The following is a 22,195-nucleotide window of genomic DNA, read 5'->3' on the forward strand; positions in this document are numbered from 1 at the left end:
GCCACACATCAATTTTTTTTTTACAATTCTGCCTGCTGCCTTTTAATTACAGAGAACGTGAAAGAGTCTCTGAATGCAATGATCGCAATGCAGTGCTTTTGATTACAAAGCAATTCCAAAGGAATCCTTAAGTGTTAGTTACTGAAGGCACATAAAGCAGAGATCTCGTGAGGTGCTCTGTTCATGCCCTTGACATTCTCTGAGATGATGCACTGCACCATACACACGCAGGCAGGTCGCTGAGTTCACCCCATTAGAGTGCAGTGATTTGAGAGCAGTGAGAGCGCTTCACAGTCCCGGCACATGAAACCCATACAGAGAGGGCATTATTCAGGGCATAATTTACTTTGCTCACACATTTTCACCGCAATCATGGCAGAACAATAATACTCCTAATGGACCACTGAGATGCTGAAGAAATAAAGTAAAGTCTCACAGCGCCATGCGCCTCCCTGAGTGTCACAGCTGGCTCATGATCTCAGCGTCTTAAGCTAAAATAATTCATCAAATGCCAATGCACCTTCAAAACACCACACCAGACTGCACATTTCAGAGCGTTTTAGTAGAAGGACGAGTACATCAAGTAAATTATGTAATATGTTAATTTGTGCCTGTGAATTGATCAAAAAGAATGAATCACTGTTACTTCAAAAGAACAGTGTTACATTTATGTAACAAAATAGGCCTTTCTGACAGATTTAATATTTGGATTACGCATCTATTAAAAGAATAGTTCACCCAAAAATGAAATTCTGTCATTAATTACTCACCCTCATATTGTTCCAAACCCGTAAGACCTTCATTCATCTTCAGAACACAAATTAAGATATTTTTTATGAAATCTGAGAGCTTTTTATGCCTGCATAGACAGCAAGGCAACTGATATATTTAAGGCCCAGAAAGGTAGTAAGGACATACCTATAAGGTACTAGGATTCACTCTTTAGGTGTATATAAGGTACAAATGTGAACCTTTTGAAAAGGTTTGCAAATTTTTTTCCTGAGAGTGTATGATAATACAACAATCTCCTCTCTTTAGTGTCAGACTTTGACACATTCACACATGCGTCGTGTTACTCTCATGAACATGTTGAAGACTGACACGGAAGAGAAGCAACTGTTGAATAAAATTGTTATTTTTGTTAGATTTGTGCACAAAAAGTATTCTTGTAGCTTCATAAAACTACAGCTGAACCACTGATGTCACATGGACTATTTTAGCAATGTCCTTACTACGTTTCTGAGCCTTGAACATGGTAGCTGCTTTGCTGTCTATGCAGGATCAGAAAGCTCTCGGATTTCAGGGCTAACAGGTTTGGAACAACATGAGAGGGGAGTAATTAATGACTTTTCATTTTTTCATTTTTGGGTGAACTATCCCTTTAATATTAAAACGTATTGTAAAAATATCTCAGAAAACTGGTTTTGGCAATTCCAAAACAGCATAAAACAGGATATGAATTCATAAATACAACCAAGGTGAAGACTTGGCTTATTAATATTAATTAGCTAATATGCCTGGATGTGCTAGAAGATTACCTGGCCATGTCAGCATGAAGTTAATTAATATTCATGAGCTCGGTCTCAGTGCCATATAGTGACATCTAAAAATCATAGTTCACCCAAAAATAAAAACTAGCCCATTATTTACTCACTCTCCAGGCATCATAGGTGTATATGACTTCCTTTTTTCAGATGAATCCAGTCAGAGTTATATTAAAAATTATTCTGGCACTTCCAAGCTTTAGAATGGCATAGATGGGAGTTTCTCTTCATCAGTCCAAAACAAGTCCAATAAAGTGCATCCATCCATAATAAAAAGTGCCTCACACGGCTCCGGGGTGAATAAAGGCCTCCTGTAGCAAATCGATGCATTTTGTAAGAAAAATACCCATATTTAAAACATAATAATCACTTTAATCTAGCTTGCGCAGACTGGTCATACACGGAAGCAGTTCCATAAACCAACATTTGTTAACAGGAGCAAAGAAAGCAAAGTTTCCTTACTTTAACAAAGGAAAACCAGTGTCCTCTTGGTTTATTTTGAAATCCTCCAACATTTTTCTTTACAAATCCTCGTTTGAACTTCTAACTCATGACCAGTGCTGTGTTTAGTGCCTGTGCTTTTGCGTTCATCACCTCCGGGGGGATGACGTAGGATGTCAGCATTGTGCATGCGTACGCACAGCACCGGTCATGAATTAGAAGTTCAAAACGAGGATGTGGAAAGAAAAATGTTGGAGTATTTTGAAATAAACCAAGAGGATACTGGCTTTCCTTTGCTGAAGTAAGGAAACTTTGCTTCCTCTGCTCCTGTAAACAAACGCTGGTTTATGCAAGACTCACTGGCGCATGCGCAACGCCGACGTCCTACGTCATCTACCTGGAGCTGCTTCTGTTTATGACCAGTCAGCACAAGCTAGATTAAAGTGATTCTTACGATTCTTCATTTTCTTACAAAAACGCATCAGTGTGCTACAGGATATTCACCCCCCGGAGCCACTTTTTATTATGGATGGATGCACTTTAGTGGACTTGTTTTGGACTGATGAAGAGAAACACACATCTATGCCATTCTAAAGCTTGGAAGTGCCAGGATAATTTTTAATATTTAAACTCTGATTGGATTTGTCTGAAAGAAGGAAGTCATATACACCTAGGATGCCTAGAGGGTGAGTAAATAACGGGCTAAATTTAATTTTTGGGTGAACTATCCCTTTAAAACTCATTCTCGCACCGCTGTTATGATATTCTCAGCATATCATTCTCTAAAGGGGTTGAGAATAGCAGTAGCGTCAGATGTTGAGGGTCACAGAAGGGAGATCTTTGCTGCAGCTGTTCTAAAGGTCAACATCCATCTGTAGCACTGCACTAGAAAAGATGTATACTCACCATTAACTATTCCAGTGCCATTCTCCACTTTGCTCTTCTGAGCCGTCTTAAATTCCTTAAGTGAGAGGTATAGCACCCGGCGGACCACTCTCTCTTCCGACCATGGGATCCCATCGTTATCATCCTGCAGAAGGGGAAAAAACTATTTTAGAGCTCTAAAAATGAAACAGATGTGACCTAAAGTCAGCTCACAAGACAAATGAGCTCTCTAAATAAACTGTTTTGGCTTAATTAGTCAAACAATAGTCTAATAAATGAAATGACAAACACTCAGAGTGGACAAAGAAAAAAATACATTCTTGTACTGTGAAACCACAGCTATACAGACAGAGGACCATGCTATAAATAGTGCATTTGGCTGCGGTTTCTCCATCCCAGCACGTGTCAGAAAGCCTTTTATTACTGAATGCTCCAAAAGCAATCACAACAAATGCTCTCAATGTTAGTATAACATTTGTTCCCCACAGATTACCTAATGTGCTGTAGTAAGACATCTTTCAAACTAGGTAGCTGAATGACCTCACTGTTTTAACATTTCTCTTAAAGCCTCAAAACAAGTCTTTCATTCGGTAACGTGATCTCTTATAAACTGTTAAATCTCTTTAGTCAGTTGCTTTAGCCTGTCACAATGAATCACCAGAAATGGGGTAACAACTAAGCTTGGTCTCAATCATGTCCTCCAGTGTTCCACTGTCACTAAAATGCCCACCAACAGACTAGTTCACATAAATGTGCCCCTGGACCACAAAACCAGACTTAAGTAGCACTGGTATATTTGTAGTACTTGTAATACATTGTTTGAGTCAAAATTATTGATTTTTCTTTTATGTCAAAAATCATTAGGATATTAAGTTAAGTTCATGTTGCATGGAGATATTTTGTAAATTTCCTACCGTAAATATATCAAAACCTAATTTTTGATTAGTAATATGTATTGCTAAGAACTTCATTTGGACAACTTTAAAGGAGATTTTTTTTTGCACCCTCAGATTCCAGATTCTCAAATAGTTGTATCTCAGTCAAATATTGTCCTATCCTAACAATTCCATACATCAATGGAAAGCTACTTTATTCAGCGCTCAGATGATGTATAAATCTCAATTTCCAAAAATTGACCCTTATGACTGGTTTTGTGGTCCAGGGTTACAAATAGTTCACATTAAATGTGGTTCAAGAAAGGTGAGGTAAACAAAAGAAACAAAAAGTGACGTAACCCTGTGGACGGCTCACATTCACCCAATTTCCTGCATTGAAGTTGAAGTGAGTCAGCCCTCTGAAAGCAGTTTTACAGCATTAGACGCCAGAGGCCAAACACAGAGGAATGCAACTACATTTGGCACTTTCATGAAGCCAGATTTGATATCTTACATACGAGATGTATTATTATTACTGCAAATGCGCCTTATTTTAACAAACTGATCCTGAGAGCAAGAACCGTAATCATGCTGCCCTCCCCCCAGTGATGGCGATGTGAAATACTTGAGATGATTAGGACGATGTGAAGTGCTTGACCCCAGCTTAGGGCCTCCCCATGGCACACGAAGAAAGTGGCACTCTCTAGGGATCTTCTAGTCACCATGGAGACAGTCCTCCACAGGTCTATTGTGGCGGTCATGTGAAAGTCCCTGTCAGGGTGAACTCAAAACGATATGACATTTCATGAGCGAGAGCCAAGCTGTATTATTTATGAGATTATGCAAGTGGGGTCCCACAAAAAGAGCCACTAGAAAGTGGAAGCCACTATCAATAGAATGCCAGAGAGAAAAGGAAATGCTTCTCTTCTTATACACAAACCCCAAAAATCTCATCTGTACTTAAACCATTTTAAACCAGTTGTTTAAACACTGCATAAACATTAAGCTACTCACAGCCAGCTATGAGGTAAATAGGGCCCTATAATTTCCGCGATGCAGAAAACGCAGACTGAATCGCGGAATTCAGTCATAAAAACAGAATTTACTGAATAACGCGGAATGTCACGGCATTTGTCAAAGTTTGGATGAATTTTTCAAAAGTAGGTCATTACACTTAAATCAATCGATATGGACTAGTATCTGTAAATATTAAGCCAAAATTAACATTTCAATATTAAGCAAAAATAACATTTAAATATGAATTCTGCATGTCTCTGTATTAATGAGTGGCGCATACGCGCGGCTTTGTTTACTAAACTGAAACGCGCGTAACGCTCGCGGTGACTTCAGCGCCTGTCGTCTCACTAAATGAGGACATAAATACATGAACAACATCTCCAGAACTGCTCTGACAGTCAGAGTATTTGACCGTTCCATTTGAGTAAAACTAGCGTCATATCTTATACACACAGAACTGTAAAGGTAGTTACGGCAAGCCGTCAAAATAAAAGTACGATTTAACGTGAAGACATTGTCCCAGAATTATATTACCTTAGAGCAGGGGTGCCCAAACTCGGTCCTGGAGGGCCGGTGCCCTGCAGAGTTTAGCTCCAACCCCAATTAGACACACCTGAACCAGCTAATCAAGCTCTTACTAGGCACACTAGTAACTTCCCAGCAGGTGTGTTGAGGCAAGTTAGAGCCAAACTCTGCAGGACACCGGCCCTCCAGGACCGAGTTTGGGCACCACTGCCTTAGAGCCTGAAAGAGTTGTGAGTGAGGACGCGGCCGTGTTGCCAAATCCACCTATTGTAAACATCTGCAGACTTGTTTTTTCCACTTAATTTTCCACTTTAGAAAGTGAATAAAGTGGGAAGTTTCAGTTTAAGGTTAGCGATATATTTATTTTATCTTATTTACAAAAAATGTAAGTAGTTTTGGGGTTTTTTTAAAATATTTTTCGTTTTTGTTTGTTTTAATAGCAATATCTGGCAACACTGCATCGGTGGTACTTAAACCAAAGTCCCTTAGGGGCCGTTCACATATCGCGTCTTTTGCGCGCTCAAGTTCGTTATCCCAAATGTAGACGCGCCGTAGCCGCGCTTAAAACGGAAGCGACGTGGTCGCGACGCGCTCGGTTTTTTCAGACGCGTCCGCGTCGCATCGAGTTGAAAACATCTCAACTTTTCAGAATGCCGCAAGCGTACCGCGGGTCATGTGACAAGATTCAACCAATTAGCTTCATCCTTTCCCGTAACAACATTGAAAGCTCAGCCAAGATGGAGAAACAGCTGATCATAGCTGTGCATTTTTAAATAAATTTAGTAGCAGAGCTACAGCAAGTGATTTTTGTCCTTTGATGAAACTTCCGCGTCTTCATTGAGAGTGCAGGTCATGGTTGCTTAGCAACGGCAGACGCCACGGGAGCGCAAGCACCAGAGCGCTTTGGTAAGGAGGAAAAATCGGCGCGCCTAGTGTTTTCCACGCGTTTTTCGGCGCGATATGTGAACGGCCCCTAAGGCAAGTCATTTCACTCAGTAGCCATCTTTGAAACGCCTCTCCGGCAGGCAAGTGCAGCTCCTATCTTTTTGAATTAGGCAACATCAAATTCTCCAAAACTGTTCACCTAGCACGATTAAATTTGAAATCCCCAATGAAATCTGACAAGAACTGCCTCATAAATATTGTTCCTTATGTTCCATATCATTGTTATTAGTGGCTGTTTCGTTATTATCGGTAGTATATTGTAAATATTATTCTTATTCACTACTCATTTGAACCCTTTTAACATTTTATTAAATACTATTATTACAAACAATATTATTTATTATGCTTTACACTATTACTATTCATAAAGTATATCATGGTGAAGATCTCATCTATTATATAAAGTTTAATTTCACCAGAATATCTTTATTTATATAGCCTATATGACGCACACGCACAGGATTATGGGAAATCGAAGGCAGCGAAGGATACATCTATGCTGCCTTCAAAATTCCATCAGAAGAAGGTACCTCCGGAGACAGGAAGTGAAGCAGAATTAGAATTCGGACGTGCCTTGATGCCTTCCTGCCTTGGAATGCTGCCTCCGAAGGCAGCATTTTAGAGCTTTCGAATGCAGCCGTAGTATTTGCTTAAACAGTTTAACCGACGGGTTATTGCTGACAGGATACCACATTCGGTAATATTATCTGTCAGGAAAATAAATATATTCATATATTGCTGTTGAAAAGTTTGGGGTTGGTAAGATTTTATTTTATTTTTTTACTTTTTTTCAAATAAGTCTCTTATGCTCACCAATTTATTAGATCAGTTAAAACAGCAGTATTGTAAATATTATTGCAATTTTATTATATTAGCATGGCATTTATTTGAAACAGAAATCTTTAGTAACAATGTAAAAGTCTTTACTGTCACTTGATAAAAAGTCAAATAAAAGTATTTCTTTCACAAAAAAAATTCATATTATAGTGTATAAAATATGTAATATACACTCAAATATGAATATTATGAATGTTATTCTCCTTCAGTGTTAAGATTGATAAAGGGATCAATATCACACCAGATTTAAAGCACAAAGCCTAGAGGACAGAAGCACTTTGGATTTATAGCCAAATTCACTGATTTTATGCCAGCACAATGTCTGTTGCCAATTCCAAATGCAATTTGCTTGCTTGATTTTTGGAAATTGACAGTAAAAGGTATAGTTCAGCCAAAAATAAAAATTACCCCATGATTTACTCACGCTCAAGCCATCCTAGGTGTACATGACTTTCTGCTTTTAGACAAATGTAATCTGAGCTATTTTAAAAATGTCTTGGCCCTTCCAAGCTTTCTAATGGCAGTGAATGGCTTTTGAAATTCAATAGTCTAATAAAAGTGCAATAAAGTGTATCCATTCATCATAAAAAGTACTATAAACAGCTTCGGGAGGTTAATAAAGGTCTTCTGAAGCGAACTGATGCATTTGTATAAGAAAAATATTCATAATTAAAATCTGTAGCTTCTGCGAACTTTCGTATGCACGGTCATGAGAGAGTGGCGTTCCAACGGATGATGTAGGACACGAACGCAGTGACGAACACAGAAGCACAGTGGAAAGAGCAAAACAAAACACCAGTCACGAATTAGAAGTACAAAATGAGGATTTGTAAAGAAAAATGTCTGATTGTTTAAAAATTGATTTAAAATCAATTTGTAGAGGTTTTTTTTTTTGTTTGTTTTGTTTTTTTTTAGAGTTTACACTACACCTACATCCAACATCATCTGCTAAAACAACATTCTCTCCTGAACACGTGTATGACAGTTAACAAAGCTAGAGATTATGGCTTATGAAAGTTTAAATATGACTATTTTTCTTACATAAATACATTGATTCGCTTCAGAAGGCCTTTATTAACCTTCTGGAGCCATGTGGAGCACTTTTTATGATGGATTTATGCACTTCATTGGACTTCAAAATCTCAACAGCCATTCACTGCTATTATAAAGCTTGACTGAAAGCAGAAAGTCGTATACACCTAGGATGGCTAAAGGGTGAGTAATTTTCATTTTTGGGTGACCTATGCCTTTAAGTGAATGATTCTAGGATATCCTGGTCTATTATTTGATCAAGACAGCCTGACACACACAAAGAAAACAATGTGACTCCTCTGTTATCACTAAACAAACTCATTTATCCCAATAATACACACTATGAACTAATATACAGTATAGAATTTCCATTTCCATTTAAGGTAAGATCTTATCAATACAGGAATCACAGACAGCACATGAGCCCAGGATCTCCTAAATCAATTAAACACAAGATTCATGTTGCTCATTTAACTGTCAAAACCAGTTCCTCTGTGATAACGGCCTCATATGCATCTGCCTTTTAACTGCATCAGTTTGCTATTTGTGCACGTAGCTCCGAGCAGCTCTTACAATTACACCAGCATCTCTCACCACACGTCTCTAAACCGTGTGCTGGTTTTTATTACGCTGCCAGCAACCCTGTCAATTATTGATAAAGGTGTATTGTGTCTGAAGTCATGAGGATAAGTCTGTCATCATAAGCACAATGCAGATCTTTCATGCTAGCGACATATATCGGTTGAATTTGTGGACTTTTTACATGTTTACATTTGGAGTCTATAATCCAGAGATCAAGTAACAGCAACAAAGAGCAAAAAACAAACAACAGAGGACAAAGTCAGAGCAATAATGGCAGAATAATAGGCTGCAGACTGAAGCTTGTTTAATTCTAGTGTGTGGGTTTGATTCGCATACAGATAACTTGTCAAATGGCTTTTATTAAACACGATGGCTTTAATGAGTAAATTGCTCCCTTATGGATTTCAACAGCTTGAATCCAAAAGCAACTTGCATTATAATCAGCAAAATTATGGGAAAAGCTTTCATCTTTATTTTTTACCTAAAGCTCTAAAGTTTTGCACAAACACTGATTGAGACAGAGCTCGCCAACGATAGTTGGGTCTGCTTCACTCAGATCAAATTTAAACAGGGCAGCAGGAGCAGACGGGCTGTGGGCCAGCCTGCCAACATATCAAATCTGACCTTGCTACCCATCTGTCTCAGACCAGTCACTGGCCACTCACACACACACAGCTGACTTACTACTAATGTTAACAAAAGCAAGCTGGCATGAAAGAAAAAAAACGGATCTATTATTTACCCAAGGCTAACAAACCTGATGTTAAAACCGGCCTATCAGCACAGCACAAGCTGGCAATCGATTGTAAATGATGACTGGCATAAGCTTCTCAAATAATCCTTTCAACATCCCTCAGTGTCACACATCCACTACATTCACAAGAGAAAAATCAACTACTCCGGTGACAGGATGAAACATTTCTGAAAAGCAACATGGAACTGAAAAATCTATTTACAGGGACTGCATGACATATCTGCGCTGTACTGGTTATCGGAGAATATCTATCTATATTATTTTAATTTATAGGTAGATATTGGATATTTATTAAAGGAGCAGTCCACTTCCAAAACAAAGATTCACATATAATGTACTCACCCCCTTGTCATCCAAGATGTTCATGCCTTTCTACAGTCATAAAGAAATTATGTTTTTTTGAGGAAAACATTTCAGCATTTTTCTCCATATAATGGACTGATATGGAGCCCCGATTTTGAACTTCCAAAATGCAGTTAAAATGCAGCTTCAAACAATCCCAAATGCGGTTGTAAACAATCCCAGTCGAGAAAGAAGGGTCTTATCTAGCGTAACGATCAGTTATTTTCATAAAAATAATACAATTTATATACTTTTTAATGTCAAACGCTCGTCTTGTCTTACTCTGCCTGGACTGTTTTTGTTCCGGTTCATGACAGTTAGGGTATGTCGAAAAACTCCCATCTCATGTTCTCCCTCGACTTTAAAATCGTCCTATATCACTGTTTTACCTTTTTTGTTAAGGGTGTTTGATCTTCTTTGCATGTTCACTTTGCAAAGACTGGGTCAGTACTTCTGCAGTGATGTAGGATGATTTTGAAATGATTTTTGAAGTTGAGGGAGAAAATACGACTGTTTTTCAACATACCCTAACTGTCTTGAGTCAGAATACAGAGTTCAGGGAGTGAAAGACAATTCGAGAATAAAAAGTATTTAAATTGTACTTTTTTAAATGTAAATAATCGATCGTTTCGCTAGATAAGACCCTTCTTCATCGGCTGGGATCGTTTACAACCGCATTTGGGATCGTTTTTAGCCGCATTTAAACTGCATTTTGGAAGTTCAAAATCGGGGCACCATATCAGTCGAAAAATGCTGAAATGTTTTCCTCAAAAAAACATACTTTCTTTACGACTGAATAATGAAAAACATGAACATCTTGGATGACAAGGAGGTGAGTAAATTTTCTGTAAATCTTTGTTTAGAAGTGGACTTCTCCTTTAAATAATGGACATTTAATTGTTGCTGCATATTTGAAATTGTATTTTTTCTCCCAATCATCTAGCACTAATTTGCAGGGATAGTAATAAATAATTGCAATGGTTTAACTCTTTAAACACCCTTTCAAGTAAATGTGCTTGCTGGAGTGGGTTGCTGTGTGTATTCAGTTGTGCATAAAAATTAATTAAAGGGATGGTTCACCCAAAAATTAAAATTCTGTCATTAATTACTCGCCCTCATATCGTTCCAAACCCTTAAGACCATCGTTCAACTTCAAAACACAAATTAAGATATTTTTGATGAAATTTAAGCGCTTTCTGACTCTGCATAGAAAGCAACACAACTGATACGTGCAAGACCTAGAAAGGTAGTAAGGACATTGTTAAAATAGTCCATGTGACATCAGTGGTTCGACCGTAATTTTAGGAAACTATGTGAATACTTTCAGGGTTTAGAAAACTGACATATTTAATAAAATATCTTAATCTGTGTTTTGAAGGTGAACAAAGGTCTTACGAGTTTGAAACGACATGAGGGTGAGTAATTAACCTTTTAACTGTCAAGTTACTAAACCATATTCACTAAGTTTACTTCACCATATTACAAATAAATCCTAATCTAATCATGACAAACTATACATCGTTGGAAAGGTCTAAGACTCCTAAATAGATATTTTACCATATTTTTTGTTACAAATTATGTAGGAAAAGTAATAGATTAACATATGTCAAGAGTGCAACTTAAAAAAATCTACATCATAACATGAGTTCTGACCTTTGTCACAAAAGACTTTCTTCGTTGCCTTTTTAGAAATCATAAGGAATGATATATCAGTTCAAAATTAAAATCTCAAAATTAATTCTTTGAAAGGCATTTTTAAATCAGACATTGCATTACCACAGAAAATGTACATTAAAATCATATTACAAAATGTTTTCATTCATGAATTATAACAATTTAAGTCTGGATAGTGCATTTTCATGTCTGTGTTCAAAAATGGGAGTGACAGTTAAAGGGTTAATAATTTACAACTTTTTACAACTCTATTTACAACTTCGAAAAATCATTTTAACAATATAATATAGATTAAAGGATTGGTTCACTTCCAAAACAAACATTTACAGATAATGTACTCACCCCCTTATCATCCAAGATGTTCATGTCTTTCTTTCTTCAGTTTAAAAGAAATTATGTTTTTTGAGGAAAACATTTCAGGATATCTCCCCATATAGTGGACGTCTATGGTGTTTGAACTTCCAAAATGCAGTTTCAATGCAGCTTCAAAGCAAAATGGTAATTTTCCAGAAAAAAAAAAAAAATCAATTTATAATAATTTATATACTTTTTAACCTCAAATGCTCATCTTGTCTAGCTCTGCTGAACACTGTGTATTCCGGTTCAAGGCATTTAGGGTATGCTGAAAAACTTGTCCTACATCGCTGTTTCACCTTTTTTGTAAAGGGTGTTTGATCTTCTCTGTACGTTCACGTTGTTAAACACTGGGTCGGTGCTTCTGCAGCGATGTAGAATTTTGAAGTTGGAGGAAAAAATAAGATGGGAGTTTTTCGACATACCCTAACTGTCTTGAGCTGGAATACACAGAGACAAGCATTTGAGGTTAAAAAGTATATAAATTGTCAATTTTTTTAGAAAATAACCAATCGGTTCGCTAGATAAGACCCTTCTTCCTCAGCTGGGATCATTTAGAGCCCTTTGAAGCTGCATTTAAACTGCATTTTGGAAGTTCGAACTTGTGAGCACCATATCAGTCCATTATATGGAGAAAAATGTTTGTAAATTATCTGTAAATTTCTGTTCTGGCACTGAACTTCTCCTTTAATAATATCAGCTATTTCTCAGGTATGGCATTTTCATTGGTCAAAAAAGATTAATTTAACTGATAGCATGATTTATTAATTATTACTGTTTTTTAAAGACTTCTATAGATATCACAATATATTGTTATTGTGAATTTTTGAGGCCACGATCATCATGTTAAAAAATCTGCCCTAGTGTGGATCCTTTTTTCCTGTCAGTTATTGGATGCAACATGAAAATAATTCTCAACTTATCTTTATTAGACAGAATTTCAACAAACTGCACCAACATTTCAGGAAAATTTACTAGCAAAACCACCACAGAATGACAAACACACATTTCCTCAAAACGATGCATTTGCATCTCCAAAAATCTTTGCTTTATTAAAGCACATACGGTCCTCATAAAAAATAATGAACAACACATTACAAATTCTCGCCAAAAGTGCATGAAGAATAACAGAGCTGCTGATCTTCATGCTTGCATTGCAAATAAATGTTTTGGTCCTCCCAGGTTCAGCGCTGTGGCACACAATCCTCACTGACTGTTCAAACACAAAGGACTCAATGCTCAGGGGAGTTCCCACAAGCCTGTTTGTAGCGCTGCATCCTATAGGTTTGCTTATCAAGGACACTTTGTTTCCAGTGACAGCACTCTCTACACATTCACCTAGCTGTGAAGACAGATTGCTGCAGACGGAGCCAAGGAAGCACAGACCCACCCATAGACAATCTTTTCTCCTGCCATGACAACAGGAGAATGCCAGTGGCAAACCTGGCCGCTTTACCATATGCACCTTCCTCTCCCTCTATCTCCATACTCACGAGCAGCATTAAACAATATGCTTGTAGTTGGATGAATTAAACCTAATTTAAAACTCAGTGATCTAATACCATGCATGACAGTAGTATGAAGTCTCAAGAGACAACAGACGCTGGTGCACTGATTTTCACCCATGTTTCTTTCATTCAAGAACATTAAGTGAAGTGTAAAGCTATTACTTTTAAGCGAAGAATGCTGTGCAGCGGCAAACAAACTGAATCCCCTTGGCTTTAAGGGTACTGGTATTTGAAGTATTCTGAAACACATACTAGAAGCCAGGATATGCTGCAAAATGTGGTTATCTAAGTTTTACTGAAGCCTAATTGCTATTTACGACATCTAAGAGTATTATCTCTCAAAAAAACATATTAAAAAGCCGTTTAATCAATAAAAGCCAGACACATTTCTTGATAAAAAAAAAAAAAAAAAAAACATCTCTTGATAATAACATCACAGCAATAACTATACCCAATTTAGCAAGCCAGTTCTGATACAATATGTCTCCTTGGAGTTTGGGATGACTGCATCAATTAGTGCACAGCTGGACACGTCTGAGACGGAGGGATGAAGCAGCCATTACAAGCTGCCTGCAGTTTTTACATCATCCTTTGTTTTATTTGAGAGTTGTAACACAGCCACAAAATTTCATTACACAGATAAAACGCAATGAGGCACAAGCGATATTAATCATTTTCTTTTGCTTATTTATTAACTCAAAGATTCACGTTGCATATGAGCTTTTTATACATATATCAGGGGCGTTTCCTCTGAGGAGGCAAGGGAGGCAGTGTTTCCTCAAAATACTTGAGGAAAAAATTTATAGTACAAAAATAAAACGTGTATAAATTACTAGTTTTTCCAAAAAAAAAAAAAAAAAAAAAAAAAAACATTGTCCAACAGTGACACCAGCAGGTAAATTTACAGCGGGATCATGTGTCTTTCTCGCCTCCCCTGAGCCCACTGAGTTTTAACAGGCCCCCTAAAGTGTGCAGTGAGTTTGGTGGGGGTGATTGGGGGAAAGTCACAAGAGGCAATTGCAATATGAGTGGATATGACTGGTTATGATTGGCTGTGATTGGTTCATTCGATAAATCTCACCTCTCGTGCACGTTCTGATTCCCGAATCAATCTAAGTGAACAATATAATGGCATTAATGGGAAGACTAATTTAAAAAAGTAACTGAACACCTCACACTTTATGTCAAAATAAAACTTAAAATGGTCTGAAAACATGATCTGTGGGAGTTTTTTAGTGAGTAATTATCTTCATGTAAATGTTCATGTCTGTGACCAATATTTACCAAGCTTTGATGACTGATGATCCGAAAAATTCAAAGGAGAAGTTCATTTCCAGAACAAAAATTTACAGATAATGTACTCACCCCCTTGTCATCGAAGATATTAATGTCTTTCTTTCTTCAGTCGCAAAGAAATTATGTTTTTTGAGGAAAACATTTCAGGATTTGTCTCATTGTAATGGACTTCTATTTGAACGATCTCAGTTGAGGAAGAAGGGTCTTATCTAGCGAAACGATTGGTTATTTTCCAAAAAAATTACAAATTATATACTTTTTAACCTCAAATGCTCGTCTTGACTAGCTCTGCATGTGCTCTTTGTATTCCAGTTCAAGATGGTTAGGGTAGGTCAAAAAACATCTCATTTTCTTCTCCGAATTCAAAATCACTGTTTTACCTTTCTTTGTAAAGGGCGTTTGATCTTCTTTGCACGATCACTTTGTAAACACTGGGTTGGTATTTCTGCAGCGACGTAGGATGATTTTAAAGTTGGAGGAGAAAATGAGATGACCCTACCCTAACTGTCTTGAACTGTTAAAAAGTATATAAATTGTCAATTTTTTAGAAAATAACCAATCGTTTCGCTAGATAAGACCCTTCTTCCTCAGCTGGGATCATGAAAAGTCCTTTGAAGCTGAATTTAAACTGCATTTGGAAGTTCGAACTCGCAGGCACCATAGAAGTCCACCATATGGAGAGAAATCCTGAAATGTTTTCCTCAAAAAACAATTTATTTACGACTGAAGACAGACAGACATCAACATCTTAGATCACAAGGGGGTGAGTAAATTATCCGTAAATTTTTGTTCTGGATGTGAACTTTTCCTTTAAAAGTTGACTACTAAAAAAGAATAGCTTGTTACTGTTATAGCCACCCTGATATTATGAAAACATACCTGCGGGAACTTTTTTGCAAGACATGAAATACGTAGCGTCATGTACGTTTTGTAACACATTCGATGTGAAATGTCCACTGAGTGTCGCTAAAAGAGCGTTCATCTTTCTCCCCAGAACAGATGAACGTACATATGATATGTTTTATGTGACGTTGGTTTTCTACGCGTCACTGCAGTTGAACGTACCATCTGCACTACACCTAAACCTACCTGATAGTATGAACAAATGCGAATGTGACATAAAAACGCAATTGCAAGCATGCCGATTTAGCTTGTTGTTCGATCGCTCATCTTTTAGCTTTCTCAACGTAAATCATGTTTTTCACAGAATTCGCACCCATGGATTACACATGCTAATTCCAATTCCATGCTGGCTGAGCTACCGAGCAAGCTTGTTACCTTCGGTGTTGTGCCCATTTTCAACCCCTTGCCAAATTATTAACCCTCTCGTTGAAATGACTGCCTAATCCTGACCCCACACCTAACCCTAAACCTACCAATACTAGGTAGTAATCTGGCGAGGGTCAGAATTCGACCATAAAGTGAAACATATGGAGCTGTAATCATAACTGTGTATGAAAATGATTAAGGTGATTGCTGTTTTACCACCTCTAGTGTTCTTTTTTTGTTGGAAACTGCAGAGATACGTAATTATTGGTACTTATTTCACGTTCCCACATTCCCACGTTTTCGCCATAAAATCAGGTAGGTTATAGCACCAATCTGACCTTATTTAACACTTATTTTTACAGTGCCAGCATCTCATGTAAGCACGTTACTATAATTAATAGAATAACAGTCAGCTCTACAAAATAATTACATAGCAAGTGCATGTAGTCCATTAGTATTATTCATTACTTATGTAAATACACAGTAGAATGAGCACTGTAATATAAAGTGTGACCAAGTATTTCCCCAGGCCTTATATTTCAAACCACATTAGCAATCATATATCATACAAACGCAGACCAAAACCCTCAAACTGCACTGAGACTTATAAACCAGTCCAGTGACTGAAAACAGATTGTGATGAAATTAAAGACCCATTGGGAATGAGGGCCAAAAGTTTAAAGTGAGAATGAAATAAATCAGAAATTAAAATAAAGATTATAGATTATCATCACCCTTATTTAGGATTAAACCTACAATTATGGAGTTACCAGACTTGTTTCTTATCTGTTAAGCAACCGCACTGAACCAGTAATTCAAGATTTGCAATAACAATCAACGTTTTGTAGATGAAAAAAATAAAAGAAATGCGTAAAGGAACACTTTAAATGTATTAGTCTTCTGGTGTTTGTAAATGTAGCACTACCTAAACTGGGTCAGTGAAGCACGGGTTTTAACTGTCTGTTACTGTGTGAAGCAAACTGATGCCAAGGATGAGTCTAAAGGAGCTAAACGTATATCAGATATCTCTGACTGCTGAGGCCAAAGAAAATGTGTGGGACACAAGAGCTTCCAGTTTAGATGGCCATCTCTGGCATGTGCGGCGGGTATGTGCTCACTGTAAACACAGAGCGATATATATCTGCCAATTTCTGCTCTGATGTTGTCACATTAAATAGATTTGTTTTCACATATGGTGCTCGGGAGAAAGCGTGAAACGCGATTTCTTAAGGCCTTCCTCATTTCTGCAGCCTGTTCATTTACACTACACTTCAATAATGTTACAATAATCCTCAGTAATAATGTGTGCCGTAACCTCGTCTAATCCTGAACGACATTGTGTAATATTCTTAAACAGAAAAAATGAGATCAAACAGCATAATGGGAACTGTAACAGAGGAGGTACTGTGTAAACATAGACTGGTTTACGATGGAAAGCGACATATCAACTTTGCTGCTGATTCATCCAGTCATAATCAGAAATCGCTTGATCCCTCTGTTGATTTAATAACCAACCATATCCGGTTTGGCAAGAGAGAAGAAAGAATGTAAAACATTCTCAGACTCAATATGCACAATGTGCTATTTATATTCACAGCTTTGCGTTTTCAAAAACAGTTGAGGTTTATTCCTAAAATTACCTTCATGTTGAACTCTGATTGATTTCAGCATGAAGTGTTGTAAGTGTGTTTGGGCAAGTGCCGTCACATATCTAAACATCTAAGCGACAGCTGTATTTGATCCACAGGATTGCAATGAATTACAGCGAATACCAACTGAAGCCAAAGCTGAGAGCACCATACAAAGAATCCATCATCTTTAAACGGATCGTTCCCAGCCTCATACAACCAAACCCAATGTTCAGAGCTTGTACTTCAAGCCATGTGGCAATTAAACATCAGAGAATCAATGTAAACAAAGACATCAGACAGCGACTGAATCAAATTGTAACCCTTAAAGAACTAACAAATCATACATTTTAATTCTCAGCTGTTATTCCATTTCATTCTTTCTTTATTGCTGGAAGCTGCTTTTAAATCTAGAAACGTATGTTAGCATTTGGTCCTGGAGCCTGTTTAATTACGCCCAAGATGTGTTATAATGTTTCCCAGATTAAGGGATGTAGATTAGTAGTTCTCTATCAGGGGTCTGGGACACACTAGGGGGCAGCAGAAAGCTTCCAAGGGGACCTCAAGGTGACTTAAAAGTATTTACAATATGGCAAAATAACATTAAAATAAAGATATGTTGTATTTTTGATTCACTGCCTCAACAGCTGTTCTTTTTTGAAGAATCAAGGTTTCCAGTTGTTTTAATGATTACCATTCATCTTGAAAAACCTGAATGAGGTATTTTAATTTCTATACTTATAGAAGTCGTATTTTATAAAGGATATACTATTGAGGAGGGGCTTCAGATATTGTCAGACAAAAGAGGCCTTGAAGGTAAAAGGTTGACAACTTTAAGTCTTCAACGTCTAGACAATTTCTCATTTATTCCTAAAAACACAAATTAAACTATTAAAATTTGCCATTCACAAAGGAAATGTTGCACGTGAACATGAAATTAAGAATTTTTAGTTATCTAATATTATTTTAGTGTCACTGACATACTATTATACTTTTGAATTCATTCTTATTTTTATATTTTCCATTTTTGTTTTAGCTTTGTTGAGTTTTTCATATGTCTATAGAGTTTTATTCAAGTTAAACTAAATGAAAACGAGAAATGTTGCCTTGGGAACTAGCTGAAAATAATAGCATTTTTATCTATATTATGATATGATATTTCTCTTTATAGTAAACAAGCACCTTGTTTCAGTTAACGTTTATTTTATTTCATGTAACTACAGATTATGTTTTAGTGAACTATAACACCTCTGGTTTGATGCCAATGGTCAGGATTATTTAGACAATAACTCTAATACCTCACTAGGAGATGAGTTAGATCATTCGTGACTCGATTACTTAATTGGACTAAAACACGCAATTGATAAAGTGACAGAAGGAGGGATAGGAGGGACAGTTTTAGCATGCATCTTATGTATATATAATAAAGAGGTCAGTCTGCTTACACCATCTAACCAGTGGGAGGTCGGAGACAGGCTGTAAACTACCTCATCCTTTACCACAATACAAGCATCTGCCCACGATTTGACAAGCTAAGTTCTCGTGACATTGAAAAACCAACCTACACACACACACAGAATGATGACCGCAAACACACACACACGACCACAAACTGACCACGCAATAGTGTCGCTAGACGGTCGTCTACATCGACAGAAGCAACTACATGACAAAAGTGACAGTGGAAATCAACATCGTAACATGTCACAAACACCGGAAACAAGGTACACTTCGAAAGCCCGATGCATTATTTGGGTCAGCAGCAAGATACGGATCGGCCAGTCTGTCCTTAACCTCTAATTCAAACAGAAGATGGTTCATGGACTGGTCGTTCATAACATCTGACCTAATTCTGTCACAAACCTGATGATAACTTGAAACGGGGGACAACAGCGATGTGATTAATGCAAATTAAGAGGCAGCTGCCACTGAATTCGATGGTCACGCAACGGATTAAACGTCAAATTTGCACTTACAAATTTCTTTTGAATGATATTTCTCTTCGGCCTTTCCCTACTCATTTTGCCCTCCAGATTGAATTCATTAAAGGTCAGACGGCCACATCAATTCTGATTATAGAGAACAAAATCTTTCCGTTGTTGTAGCACGTGATTATTTAAATCCCTGGTAGCAAAATGTCGAGGTAGGCTGAGAATGTTGTATCCTGGTCGATCGGCGTAGCCTGTCTCCTTTTCACAGCTCAATACACGAAAGAGGTAAAAGAATCCAAATCCGAAGATCCATTGCGATTAGACAGGGTCTGTGTAAGAAAAACAACGGCAACATATCCACCGAAATGATCTGGAGTAGCCAATCTTCCATTTGAAAGCTAAACGGCGTATTGTCAGGGCTCCCCGCACCACATTCTTGCAGTCAAAATAAAAGCCAGCTTCTGGCTTCCATGCGCGTAGGTTGTAATGTAGCGTTTATTGTTACATTATGCGAGTGCAAAACAGTCAAACACACCAATTTGGAAAATCTAGAGTTGGGTTTTGGCTGCCGCTGTGCTCCCTCATATTGTGTGAACTCAATGCCACCGATGTTACTGCGACCTAGTGGCGTCTTTCATAGGAGGCTCCGTCCTATCACTCACCATCAGCACGTTTAGCGGTACATTTGAAAAGCCTGTCGCCAAACATTGCACGAATCTGGGCTTTTAACCTATTTTAGACATCTAAATTTTAAATCTAATCACGGAGTATTTTTGACTTAGCTGCCAGTTATAATCACTGATTGCAAGAAGGTGCAAAGATGCATGAAAAAGACTAAAAAGAACGGGCTTTTTATCCCACAGGTGCAATGTGTGCACAAAATAAACACTTTTGAACTCTTTTACGTGTTGTCATGAAGCTTAGGCGATTCACATGATCATAAATGGCATTAGAACACTGTCACCGTTTTGCAAACAATAAAAAATGTAATCACTTTCATGCATCTTGATCAAGAGTCAAAAATGCAATATCAGTTTGCAAGTCTCAAATTGGCGTTACAAATTGTTTTTAACTAAAATGATACAAAATGTGGATAATGACATACAATTTACATGCAAGTTTATAAAATGTGGACACAGTTCACATGCAAACCTATACATTATCGCCTATACATTGCATTGAATAAAATGATAACAGTCGCTAGTTTTGGAAACCATCAACCCAGAATGCATTGCACTATGCCAATGTTGGTGAAATCAAGGAGTCTTTAAGGATTATAGCAAACCCCTCTCTGTGATAATCCAGGGATTATTTCTAAAAATAAACACCCTGATCAGCAATCCCAGTATATGGCGATAAAACTGATGGGGTATTCAACATGTGAAATGTTATGAGTGTCATTCATTTCGGTGAGAATTGCTGCAAAAAAACTAAGGCGTCATATTCAGTTTTTTAACAAGTTAATTTAAAATGACATTGATTCATTTAGCAGTCACTTGCAAAAGAGAATGACGGGGCAATTACAAGCAATTTATCACAGAAGAGTCAACAATGTGCCGCAGAGTTACAAAAATAACACAGAGCTGTAGAAAATTGAGCAGAAAATATTAGATATATTAGAATTAGAGAGAATATTAGACGATTTGAATATTTCTTTATTGGTTGGGTGAATATGTCGTTTCCATAATGCTTAGGAAAAACGTACAGGCTGATGCTGAGTTCAAGTTCCAGAAATATATTGGTTAGAATTATATTAAAAAAAAAAAAAATCTGGAAAAAAGATGCAAGATGGGATATTCCTGTGATTGTGTGGCTAAAGATCTGCTGAAGTCTGTTCTTTGTCTTTCTTCTAGGAGTAACGCTATCATTCAGCCTGAGCCTGAGGGCAGATAGGCCTCTTTAATTGGAGCAGCGTTAAAAATAACCTCAAGAAGTATCGGGGGCATATCACAGCACAAGTGCCCATTTCATTACGCCACAGATTTTGGCTGGAGTTGTAAATGCCAAAGACAGGAAAAGCAAACTGAAAGAAGTTGGTAGTCGTTTTGGGATACAAATGATTTAACCGCTGTACAAAGAACCTCTAGAGACAAACATTTTTAAAATGTATTTTATATTGTCATACTTCTGGACTTTTGAAGTGAGATAACAGTCACTGAAACCATTAGGATGCACTGGAATTCATGAAGCTGCTTAAATGGACTTGTCCATTGAGTTTAAAAAAGAGGAACATTGTAGTACCCTTAAATTTTGTTAAATCACATGAGCCTGTTAAAGTCTGCAAAACAAGAGCTTGTCCGGTATTTTCTCCCATTTTGTTCTAAAAAAATAGGGTTTTAAGTAGACTATGAATGCTGTAATTCACCACTAATAATGGGCCACCCTGCTGGCAGGAGAATCAATTCATCACTTTAAAACATGCCTGTCCCTGGGGCAGAGTCAGAGATGTAGGCTAATTGTGAAGCACTAGACTTTGAAGAGAAGTGCTCAGCAGAACAGAAAAGATTTTTGGTTGATTGCCAAACCAAGCAAACTCTCAAGGAAGTAGTTTTCATACAAAGACACAACGCAAGTTCAAGTTAGTAGAGACTGATCTGCTGTAGTTACACATTGTTTACTTGAAGAGTTGGTATTATTAGGTATTATGACTATCCAGCTTCTTTGGATTATTTATATACTGTCATCAATAACTAATATGTTGAACTCTATACAATGTGTGCAGTGCATAATCACTCTACCTTAATTGTGGCATACTG

The 22,195-nt window shown here is 37.3% G+C and overlaps 1 protein-coding gene across 1 annotated transcript in view; it reads right to left on the minus strand.

The window, feature by feature from the left end:
• The window catches only part of jarid2a (jumonji, AT rich interactive domain 2a), a 56,245-nt gene extending 36,183 nt beyond the window's left edge, over window positions 1–20,062 (minus strand). Inside the window, 2 exon segments of the mRNA XM_051131018.1 lie at window positions 2,892–3,015; window positions 19,485–20,062. Of these exon segments, the coding sequence (XP_050986975.1) occupies window positions 2,892–3,015; window positions 19,485–19,529 (169 nt within the window). The 5' untranslated portion in view covers window positions 19,530–20,062.
• Window positions 20,063–22,195: the final 2,133 nt, after the last annotated feature.

This window comes from Labeo rohita, chromosome 16, assembly GCF_022985175.1.
Source record: "Labeo rohita strain BAU-BD-2019 chromosome 16, IGBB_LRoh.1.0, whole genome shotgun sequence".
NCBI lineage: Eukaryota > Metazoa > Chordata > Actinopteri > Cypriniformes > Cyprinidae > Labeo > Labeo rohita.